The 12,593-nt window shown below is 34.0% G+C and overlaps 1 protein-coding gene across 4 annotated transcripts in view; it reads left to right on the top strand.

Annotated features, from left to right (window-relative positions):
* Positions 1-12,593, top strand: part of CNTN1 (contactin 1) — a 329,895-nt gene that overhangs the window by 243,073 nt on the left and 74,229 nt on the right. For 3 of the 4 annotated variants that reach the window (XM_057703538.1, XM_057703537.1, XM_057703536.1), the window contains one exon: positions 9,766-9,924. In XM_057703538.1, the coding sequence (XP_057559521.1) occupies positions 9,766-9,924 (159 nt within the window). Of the gene's footprint in view, positions 1-2,006; positions 2,365-9,765; positions 9,925-12,593 lie in introns of those variants that run through there. The other variant, XM_057703539.1, reaches the window with a different exon arrangement.

Genomic DNA, 12,593 nt, shown 5'->3' with positions numbered 1-12,593 from the left:
GGAATCTCCACTGGTATCCTACAAATCCAGCTATTGCATGGTTTGCACCTTCCCTATTTCCTCCTCATAGGTGACTACAGGATCCGGTCGGTCCTTGTGTGACAAAACCCCCTTCCCACGTGTTATCCAAATTTGGCTTAGGACATCTCATTAGATCAGCAAAACAGTTCTCAATCTTCTCTCTGCCACAGCACTTTTCCATTATAGTGTTTAACTGCCCAAAACACTTATGAGCAAATGCAGATTCTGGAATAAATCCAAAAAAGTCTTTTTATTCCAAAAAAGTAAGACACCATTTTAATTTCTAATTTCCCAATGCATGTAATGGTCACTCTGTGGGCATAGGACAAAGTGAGGGACTTGGTTGTGGTCCACATGCATTTCTCAGGGCACTGCTGAAACAAACTCCTTTATCTACAAGTGCATTGGGATGAAAGTAAACAATAGACAAGAGCTAGCATAATTAAAAGGACAACCTTGAATCCACTTCATTTTTACAAAAAAAAAATAACGTACAAACATGAATTTTCAGTATTCTTAGTAGCAAATGACTTGTGGCCCATTGGAATGTAGCGATCCCTGCTGTGTCACTGAATAGTCCGGGCTCCATCACACTGAAGAATACACTTCTGAGCATCAGCTCCCTACAGTCTTCATGGCTCTCAACAGCCGGTGCTTGAGTCCCCCTGCATATCTCTGAGAATTTTTCCACAGGCAAGGGACCGTTTCTGATTGGAGCACACCAGGTACTTCTGATGTCTGTGGTTTAAACAACTTGGAGGACCACCATTTGACATGTTCCTGCAGAGGTTAGCAGCTACTGTTACTAATTCAAGAAATGGCACTCTAATGTGCAACGGTTTAGGGAGGCTCCCTGTGTGACTGTTCACAGCCCCCTCTCTCCGCAAAACTACCCAAACTTCATTTAAAAGGGAGAAAAAAAGAATATATCTAAAATTAGCAACTTCAGTTCTTATCAAAGACTTGGAAATCGCTTACGTTTGAAAGACAAATGTAAGTGACAAATGCGTTTTGTGACCTTTGTTACGATTTATCATAGCACTAAATTTGCAACAAGTAGTCAGCAGCTTTCCTAGCAAGTTTTCCTAGATACTATTTCTCTTATTTAAGTAACTATAACCAGAGGGACGCTAGTGGTTATAAAGTGGTCTAATTATAATAATCAAACTATTGCTAGCTATGGTTAGGGAACATAGGAGGTAATCATCTTGTTAATATCATACTTTTCTATAATAATATAGTTATACTAATATATGCATATAGTCATTAAGAGATCCACATGGCGCAATGGAAAAGGTATGGCTTTTGGCGTTAGGCAAACATAGATTAGAAACGCACTTCATCTGCTGAATAACCTGAGGTCTTAGGCCAGTGAGTTAATCACTATAAGTCTCAGAGTTCGTATTTATGAAAGAGAATAATAACAACTCCATTTCACACGTTGCCCATGATGACTTTTTCTAAACATTTTCTTTTACTTCCCATCCTTTTGCTATTAATGATTATGTAGACATAAATATAATATTACTCAAGACACAGGTTCCCATGAATTCCAGCCCCAACCTCTGATTCAATTTTTTTAAATCACTGCTTAAATTTGTCTTCGGGATTATTTTTTTTAGTTCGAAGCCTTGAAGGCATAAACATACGTTTGAGTAGGCAGACTTGTACTGCGTGGAGTGAAATTACAAAGGCTCTAGGAGTATGGGTTTTTTTTAAAGGGGAGGAGGGGTTCCAGTTACAACTCTCTTCCTTTAGAAAGTCAGTCACTCTTTCTGAGGGAAACAGGTTCAATTGGGCCAAAGATTGTCACTTCAGTCTTCTCCTCTTTGGACTCCCATCTACAGTGTCTAGAAGGTGTTTTCCTTTGTTCATTATTTCAACTTACCCATTAAGGATACTTGACAAATTCCCGAAGTACGTGGCTTCCTGCTCCTAAATGGGCATCCACACTTGCCCTTCAGCCTTGATCTTTCCTCTTGCAGGTAAAAACAGAAAAGATGGAGAGAAAAACATGGTGGATCCTTTTCTCCCCGTCTGTGCAAGCCTGCCTCCAACCTGGTGATCGTTGACACTCACTATTTGTGTGAAAACCTTTTTTTTTTAACATATTTTACTAGATTTTACTAATTAACTCAATCTTGTAGCTTCTGCAGTTCCCCAAGCCAAAATCTAATTCTTAGAGGATTTTTTCCCTTTTGAACATCTAAACATACTTTGAGCGGAATGATATTTAAAAATATAATCGCATAGCTTCACTAATATCTGAAAACTGCCTACTGAACTAACCCAATACATCATATAATGGCTGAGTAAAATTTTCGTGTTTTCATGTCCTGTTTTTCTTTGAAATTACATATCTCAGAAATTAGCTCATTATCTGAAAAAAAAAATGAAGAACTGGTGAATTATAATACAGGAGCATTGCCACTGAATGGACTGTTTGATTTACCCAAGCAGGTAATGAACAATGTTGTTGTCAAATTCACTAATGAATCATCTTAATTAGGATGTGAGCTAAGGGGCATTATTCCCGTGGCCTTTTGTATCCTGATGCCACATATATTCTTTGGCAAGAAAAGATGAAAAGCAGCAACAAACAACTGAAGACTGCTCATGGCTCTGTAGGGTTTTTGGAACAATTCCTGGGATTGGGAAGTGAAATTGGACAGCATGTGGAGAAAACTGTCATCTCAGTAGCAAGATTTAAGTGAAGATGACTAAGCCATTAACAGCATGTATGCATATTTAATTCTGTTAACTCCTAGCATCAGCCTTCTTGGATCTTTTGTTTTGAGAGGAAGGTCAAGAAGTTTTGGAAGGACATGGGCAGAAGTGAGAGATTAAAATTGAAGTGTATATAATTCTTTCTGGAAATGCTTGAATGTCATTATTTGAAAGTATTTTCATTTCCCCCATTTGGTCAAATAGACATGCTTAAAATTCTTATTTCTTCGCAAGAAATAATTTTGCTCTTCTTAAACAGGTTTATGGTTAAGGGTGGGATATTATATAGACTTCTCATTTAGTAACTCTAGAACGCCCATCTGTGGTTGGAAGAACTCTTAGGAAAGCTTTAAGAGATATGTATATGATCCCTTAATATATATGTAGTTAAAAAATAATTGATTTATCATCTTAAAGGAATACATGTCTCTGGCAAAATGTTACTTATTTCCATCATTTTTCATTTTTCATTTTCTAGCCTCAATTATTGTCGCAGAAGGAAGCATTTTAGAATTTAGACTGGAGATCTAGGGCAATTGTCATTTGAATAAGATAGTTTAAAATAATTTGAGATTGTCATGTGTCCATAAATATTGCCATGGAGATGGGCATGAATCAGCAATGTGGTCCATAGTCCATCATTGAAAGTATACCACCAAGATCAGATAGGATTATAGTTTGGGAAAGAAAGAATAAAAATTAGAAAGTAAACCACATGACAAGTATGACAAGTGCCAGGAAAAGGAGAATATTTTTGTTTAAACTGCATAAATATCAACTAGAATTACACAGATTCATCTACCTCCCTTTATCCTCATTCTCATTTCTAATAGGGATCTAAGTTCAGTTTTATCAATGGATGAGGTTAAAATACCAATTTTAGAGGTTAAAAAACTACCACATTGCTGTTAAATGATGGAGATGTTTAATATTCAGCTTCATCTTAATACGGCCTAACACTCTGACAAGACCACACAAATTTGTGTTTTATCACCTTATAATAAAGCCATTGTCAACTAATTTTCAGAGCAAGAACGGGCCTGTGGTAATAAAGGGACTTTGACACATTTTGGTAAAGAAGAGGCCACCTGCCTTAATATAACTGATGTTCTTTCAACATTTTTATTTTCAGGTTATTTTATTTTAAAAGGGATAATAATTTATACTGAAAGTTTTTTTGTTTTCTTATCATTTAAATCTTTCATTAAAATTTGCTATTTTAGTAAAAATAAACGGTGAACCACAGGATATTCGTATGTGGTACTTTGCCTTTAATTACTTACTGAGCAATTACAAATGAAACTAGGATGACACTGAGACGTCTTTCCTGCTTAGCGCCAAGGCTTACAATTAAATGCGTGCCACGCGGAGCAGAGTCCCAGAAGGACGAGCAGGTTTTTGGGGTCCAGTTCCAACCACAGTTGTTTAGAGAGCCGGCCAGCGCTTCAGAGGGAGAAAGTTCATCAGGGTAACTGCCTGAATATCGGCGCTGACTCAAGTGACACCTGGGGTATAGTCATGGCTACTATGCACCCTGTTTAATCCTGGCGGATCCCAGTTTTAAATTGTCTATCCCACTTGATTTATGGGAAAATTAGTCTCAGTTTGTGATTGAGAAAATACAGTCAGCCTATAATGTGTGAATAATCATTTTGAAAAAATTTTTCCTGCTACTTTTCCTCAAATGTCTAAAAACCACTTCACTGAGTGATACTACATTACATTCCTAAAGAGGAAATGACAGAATTGAGAATTAATTGTATTTGTGTTCATTTTTCCTCCTACTTTACAAATGAATGAAAACTGAGTGGAAATCACATCTGTATTGTGTTCATACATAGGTATTTTTTTCTCAAAACACTAGTAAAATTCAGGAAAGATTAACAAATCCCTTTATGATAAAAAAAAAAACCTGTGGATGTTGTCAGAATTTATAAATGCGTGATATGCTTATTTTCATTTATATGAATTAACAGATCATGAACAAATTTAAAAAGCTGTAATCAACATATCACAGTTTTTGTCATTTTCCCCAAAATATACACTAGTGCCCAGGTAATTCATATTTTCCCCAACAAAAAAGGTCTCTAAAGGAAAGTAAATACTGTTTTTGAATTTGAATCTGATAATGCTGTTTTTAAATGATTGTTTCTACTATAATGAACGAAAAGTCTCATGGAAAATCAGTTGGGTTCAGATCTTAGCTTTGCCCTCTGCTAGCTGGATGACTGTGGTTATTTTATTTCTTCTGTCCATATCTGGGTTTCCTCATCTGTAAAATAGTGAAAATAATAGTGCCTGCATCATAGGGTTATTTGTAAGAATTATAAAAGATTTAGCAGTGACAGATATAATAAGGACTTAGTAAAATATATTATTTTTATTAAATTATACAACATAAATATCCTTTTTTGGATTCATTAACATTTTATGTTCTTATGAGTTCTTGCCTTTTAAAAAACTCAGACAAATCCAAGAGAACCACAGTATCAATATGTCGGTGTTCAGGTAGTTCTCTGCAGGCTTTTTGTGGACAAACATGTTTGGGCTGCATGATTTGAATTTCAAACAGGCTTTTTCTCGTTTTGCCTGGGTTGTGCCTGGAAACCCAGTCTCTTGTCCTTATTTTGTGGTTTGTCACAGACCAGCTGTTAGATTCTGGCAATAACCCTCTGAACTTCAGCTTCCTTTTGTAAAATGTACAGGTATTGGCTTCAGTGACATCTAAAAGATGTGTGATCTACATTACATATCCAATGTTTTCAATATTTGCCTGTAGTCAATGATTTAACAGTAAAACTTTGAGAACCTAGAGGAATTTAGGAAAAGAGAATATGAGTGTGACCAGTGAGACTGCATTGAATCACAGGTGATAAAGGACCTTTCTGGCTATTTCCAAAGTCCTTCGCTATGTTAAAAAAAAAAAAAAAGTGACAGAAACAAACCTAAGTAATTATAGACTCCTTTTGCCTAATTTTGAAGAACCCAGAATGCAGAAATATAACCCTAACAAGGATCTTGATAGACCACTAATTATCCCCCATAGGTGAGATTCTTACGGAGCTTTCTCAAATCAGTAATCTCTGAGAGGGATATTTCATGCCAGAGAGAAAGGTTATAGTGGGTGAAAAACAAGAATACAAAGACAGAGTGTAATGGCAATAAAAAAGAAAGAGCAGTCCATAATGGCAGCTTCTAACTGAAGAAGTACGGAAAGGTAGTGGTTGAACACTGTGATACTGAAAGGGAAAAGAAGATGCAAAGAATCAACACTGAAGTTTGTACTGTTAATTTATAAAGGAGGAATTTGGTCAGCTGGATAGGCGTAACCCAGTTAGTGATGTCCACACTTAATGACACCTGTCAGCATTTGGAAGAATCGGAAAACGAAAATAGCAGCACTGTTTTATGGATATGATACATAAGCTTAATAAAATGAATTTCAGGACTCCGGGGCATGGGGGATATGTGGTGACAAGCAAGTGGTATAGACAAAACCATATTCATAAAAACTAAAAACAAAAAGCATACTTGGGATAAGTTTTAATACCCTCCTTTCTGTCTCTTTTTCTCATTTTCTTCTCTTTCCAACTTTCTTAATATTTACTGATAGTAAGAAGAATTGATGAAACACCTTTGCCAGGGCTAGTCAGAGAAACATCCCAGTTACTTCTTTTTTTTCCCCCACTATGGATCATTAATGCTAAAAACAAAAAACAGGAAAAAAAAGGAAGAACAAAATAATTTGTCATCTAATATACCTAGGCATTTAAAATCCAGGTCAAATTCCAAAGGTCCTTTCTATCTGACTAATTTCTCTGTTTCATAATAATTTAAATTTGGTAAAAATAGTGTTCCTAGCAATCATTAGCTATCTGCCTGAGGAAGCCTAAGAAACTGGAAAGATATACCAGTAAAGTAATAACAAAATAACCTGTGTTTAGCTGTCCATTCGCTTACATTTTCCCTAGCTTCAGTTCTTTCCTAAAAGATTTCTTACAAGTGTTTGCACAGTCATGAGAGCTTAAAAAAGGAAACAAACTCTGATTCAGAATTATGTATTGCTTTTTTGACATTGAAGAAAAGATCATAAGGACTGCCAGTTCTTCAATGCCTGCCTTTGTGCTGAGGAACTAATGGCTGCATTATTTCATTTTCCACCACTACACTTTTCTCTCCATTCTGAACAGAAAAACTGAACACGTAACACCAGCTACACTGCTTAGAAAACCTTCCTTCTGGGAGACAGTGCAGGGCCGGCCCAGTTTGTCTCCATAGAACAACTCTGTTTTTGTTGCATCTTGATTCCTTAGTACACATCAGAGGGCCTTCACATCCCCAGCCTTTCCTTATCTCCATCAAATTTACCAGAAACACCTTACTTTTGAGTGGAAACAAGTGATAAGTGAACAATCTGGTAAAGAGATCCCTGTTAGTTATTAACAACTATTACTCCTGTCCTCTAGCTCAGATGCCCAGAAAGCTCTTACTGTTGGAACAATAATAATATTAATAGCTAAAATGCACTAAGGACGTTCTGTGGACCAGGCCTAGCGCTACATTCTTTAAAGATATTATTTTAATCCTAACAACAATCCTATCTGGTCAATTTTTATTACTCCTATTTTATACATGAGAAAATGAAAGTTTGGTAAATTTGAGAGACTTGCCCAAAATAAATCAGGGCATTGAATTTAGAGTCAAGCCTTTTTTAACTCTAAAATCTCTGCTCTTTAATAGTATATTTTCTCTCAGGAATTTTCTGGGGGATATTTGTAGTTAGCTACTAGATGGAAAAATCTACTTTATGTCAGGTGAACCATTACCAAATAATATTGCCACACAGTGGTTTTGGTGATATCAACCAATTCCTTTCCATTTGATTTCTCAGTTTCACTTTCTTATGATGATACAGTATTTCAAGGCAAGTGGGAGAATGGAGAGTGTACTGTGGATAACTATTATGTTTACAGAACTGCCCGAAGGTCAATGTGATAAATTCATCTATGTCTTCACCAGATATTTACCAAGAGCTCACCTTAGGCCAGGCATATATCAGAGAAAAAATGCATAAGTATAATTATAGTGTTTTGCTCAACAGTGTTGTTCCTCAGTGAATGGGTGACTGGATAAATCACTATGAATATGGTGTCCCACAAATACACTAATACTATGAGACTTTAATCTGACCTTTCCGAAGGTCATTCATTTGCCATCTAAGAACTTCAGAGAATAACAGCAGGGAAATGATTTACACTTTAATGGTAAAAGACTAACCTATGGCAATTTTGCCTTAAATTCCCTTTAACATTTTCTGAATGCCATAACCTTATGCTCAGAAAAAGTGTCTGAATGCCTGTATGCTAAGACTTTCTCTTCCTTTCAAAATTTATTTCTTTTTAATTTTTCAATTCTAATTTTTACTTTTAATACTCTGAAATTTTCCGCTCAGTAATTGACTTGGGATGATGGTTCATGTGAAGTAAGGAACCTGGTGGTTCTGATCAAGAATGTGCATTGTATTTCAATGTGGTTTTTACATAAGAAAAATGCAATATGTTCTTTCTGAGTATCAAATGTGTTTTATATAATTTATGTGGCTATTTTCATTAATTTTGGATGACATTATTACTTTTGATTAACATTAGGAAATATAAAAACACTATTAGAGATTATACGTTTACAAAACTTTATTTACCTTTATTAATTTATGTTGTATATTTCCAAATAAAATTTGCTACCATCCATAGGCTGTGTCTTGTGTTATTTTAATGTTGGTAGTAGTGCAGTTGTGTTGATCGACACACACATTTTCCTCCTTGGGACCAACCACAAGGAAATTGGTGAAGGTTTGAGGTGTCGTCTTACACCTCTGCAAAGACCAAAGCCCAAGTGGAGAAAAAAGGCCAAGTAGACAAAGCATCTAATCTGACATATAAATAGGAAGGCACTTATTTTCAGCTAAAAGATAAAAACACATGCTTTATTTAATACTTTTTCAACAAAAAAATTTGCCATTATCCAAAGTTGTTGATTATTATATTCACTATGCCTGATTCAGTTGGGAATGCCCTCCTTTCTGGTGAAAAGAAAACAAGTGATGTCATTGTCTGAAATATCTATCCTAGGAGCTCTCTGGCAACTGAGAGCCTTCTTTAGCGTTGTGAGTGATAGATGCCACATTACCACCTAAAGGACTTTTTTTTTACAATTTTAAAAAGAAGAAATCATGATGCAAAGTATAAGTATCTTGTATACCATAATCCTAGCATTCACTACTGTCTATAATAGTTATTTATTTACTGGGCCATTTCACCCTTTTCAAGCCAAAGAGCTGTTCAGATCTTTAAAATTATGTCTCATTTATCTTTTCATCTCTACCACCCAGAACAGTGTTCTCAGTTTAGAGAATAATATCAATGCTGAATTATGAGGCATCTGTGAAAGCCTATTTTTAACATTGTTTTGTGTTCTGAAGTAATAATTCTTCTGGCCTAAGACTCTTTAGTATATTATTTGAGGTTTTCAGATCATTCCTGGTACATCTGAATTGACAGTTGTTTTCTACATTTTATGTAAATAGAAATATTTCTTTTGATATTATTTATTTCTATTACTTTAACTAACATGAAATGTATTACCCAAAATGATACGTATAATCATTCTTTAAATATCACTGTGCTATATTCTGTTAGGTTACTTTGTGCCAATTGCATTTTATGAGTCAAAGATTATCATATGTATCCTGAATAATAATGCCATTTTTTAAAATGGCATTTTAAATGAACAGCATTTATGTCCTTTCATAAAAAGAGACATGATGAAATCATTTAGTAAAAACCATAAATACCATTATTACTGCTTCTTATAGTTTTCGGTTAAAAGGAATGTGGCAACACTGATTTCATCATGTAAATGTTCTTTAGATTAATTGCAAGGAGGGCATTTTTATATTCTAATGTGCACTTAATTCACTACCTGAGATTCACTGATTCATTACCCAAATTTTCATTCCAGGCCCTCCAGGCCCTCCGGGTGGCCTACGAATAGAAGACATTAGAGCCACTTCTGTGGCACTTACTTGGAGCCGAGGTTCAGACAATCATAGCCCTATATCTAAATACACTATCCAGACCAAGACCATTCTTTCAGATGACTGGAAAGATGCAAAGACAGGTGAGTTTTATTTGTTTGATTAATCTGTTTGTACTTTGAGATGAACTCTTTCATCAAAAACAAACAAAAACCTAGAATTTTATCACCTACCCTGAAAATTTTCTTAAATTTTTTTTTAATTTTATTTTTTAGTATCCCAGTGCTTTGGTAGGAAAGAAAATCACAGCAAACTAAACATTTTCAAGCTATAAGGAAGAAGCAACATGTCTAAATCTATAATGGGGAATCAAAGAGGGGCCTCATGGGTTTCTTATTTGAGCTACATGTAAGTCTAAGATATATTAGGAAAAAAATATAGGGAAGGTGTTTTTGTTTTTGTTTTTGTTTTTTTGGTAAATGGCAACAATAACTTAAGGGTCATTTATGACCCTTTTTATATAGGTACTGTAGTTCTGCATTTTAAACAAAGTCAATTGATTATAAAGCTTAAACACTAAATCTTACTACCATAATTTTTTACTTCCTGAGTATGTTGTTATCTGACTTGAATTCCCTCAAAACAGGTTTTAAATGAAGTTTAGTACCACATTTTTTTCTCTCATATTAAGATTTTCTAACAGAAAAAAACTAATTAAGAGTAAGTGGGTACTTTGCCTTGTGTATATGTTATTACCATTGCCATTTGTCATCACTAGTCTTCAATATCACACATTAGCTTACTTTCTCATAGAACATGAAAGAACATAGAACATTGTTTTGATAAAATAACCTGTTTATCTTTGTCATTGTTGGCAATATTTTTAACCCAACTTGTAGAATTTCTTTTACGTGCATAAAGAAGAGGCATAGAAATATGTTCTCAGTTGTCACCAGAGGGAAGAAAAAAAGACAAAAGTGAATAGAATCTTCCTCTTTTTTAAAAATGAAAAAAAAATTAATCCCAGCATATTTTAAACCTGCTCATTTTAATCTTCACATAACAGAATATATTTGTATTGCTCTCTGAGAAGTTTTAGATTCACTTTTTTTGATAATTTCTTCTTATCATGGGAAATAAATGAAATATATAAATTTGAAAGCCATTACAAGAGTTTAGGATATATTTTAGTATTAAGTAATTCTCCACATAAGTGTATGAAGTTCAAATGAATTAGAAACAAGTGAAACATTTCTATTACATTATGCTTGTGAGTATAAGAATTATCTATAAATATACTTGGCAAAATCAGACCATTTAAAAACAATTTTAAAAACCATTTAGATATGTGATAAACATAAAGCATGAGCAGTTTCTACTTTTCTAATAGAATGAAAATGGATCAGAATGATGAAACCATAGATAATATTAGGAATCTAGTCAAATTGACATTAATTATAGATACTGGAGAGCAAATGAACTAAACATATGGCTAAAATTTGGTTTGGCTTTGTAAAAAGAATAATAATTGCAAGCATCTCCATTAATGCTTACTGTGCATACCACATTATGCTTACCATGTGGTTCAATTAAAATATCCTTCCCACTAAAAAAAATTATTCCACTATAAATTAAGTTCCATGAGGGTGAAGACTTTTGTTTGATTCACTATTCTATCCCTAGAAACTAGATTACAGCCCATGGTGCTCATTCATTAAATACATATTTATTGAGCTCCCACTGTATGCCTGAATCTGACCTAGATGCTAGATACAGAGTTGACCAGTAATGAATAAAACAGAGAAGAAAAACAAAAACAAAAACAAAAGAGATGCCACAACCCTACCTTCAAAGAGCTTACATTCTAGTAGGAGAGATGGTAATAAAAAACTAATTAAAATATATAGTAGGTCACATGGTGACTAGTGCTAAAGAAAAACAACAGAGAAGGGAGATGGGGGAGAGAAGAGATGCACTTAAATAGGATGCTTCTGATATTAGTATAGCCACTACAATTTGTTATGGTTCCTGTTTGCATGTTATATCTGTTACAATTGCCAACCTATTTGTACATTTGAATCTAAAGTGTATTTTCTGTTGACAGCATATAGTTGGATCTTATTTTTTATCCAGTCTGACAATCTCTGCCTTTTGATTAGATTATTTAATCCATTAACATTTAATGTTATCATTGATGCCATTGTATTTTTGCTTTGTAAATGTTCCATTTGTTTATGTCCTTCTATTTCTTCTTTATTGCTTTCTTTTGCATTAAGTAAATATTTTCTAGTGTAAAAATTTAATTTAGACATTTTCTAAATATAAAAACTTAATGATTACTCTAGAGCTTACCTGATATACCTGAATTTATCACAATAACCTTCATATTTTCACCAACAGTATCAGTGAGATATATAAATGTTACTCTTAGGTAACTATCCATTTTGTGCTATGGATTATTATTCATACATCTATACTGTATATATTATACACCTATATGTTGCAAATTCAATAAACTTCTGCTGAAATTATTGCTTTCTATAATTTTAGTGTCTTTTAAAGAAACTAAGAAAGGAAAGCAAATATATATTTATAGTTTGTTATATTAACCTTTATATTTAGCATTTCTGCTCCCCTTTTTTTGTTTCTGTCAATTTGAATTATCACCTGATGTTATTTTCTTACTGTAATATGACTTAGCTTCCACCTGTCCCTTTCAGTTATGTCAAATATATTACATTTCTATATACTGTAAGCCCAACAGCACAATTTTATTACACACACACAGTGTGTATATACATTTATACATATG

The sequence above is a fragment of the Hippopotamus amphibius genome, chromosome 12 (genome assembly GCF_030028045.1).
Source record: "Hippopotamus amphibius kiboko isolate mHipAmp2 chromosome 12, mHipAmp2.hap2, whole genome shotgun sequence".
NCBI classification, from domain to species: Eukaryota; Metazoa; Chordata; class Mammalia; order Artiodactyla; family Hippopotamidae; genus Hippopotamus; species Hippopotamus amphibius.
The sequence above is the reverse complement of the archived record's forward strand: the minus strand, read 5'-3'. Positions and strand labels throughout refer to the sequence as shown.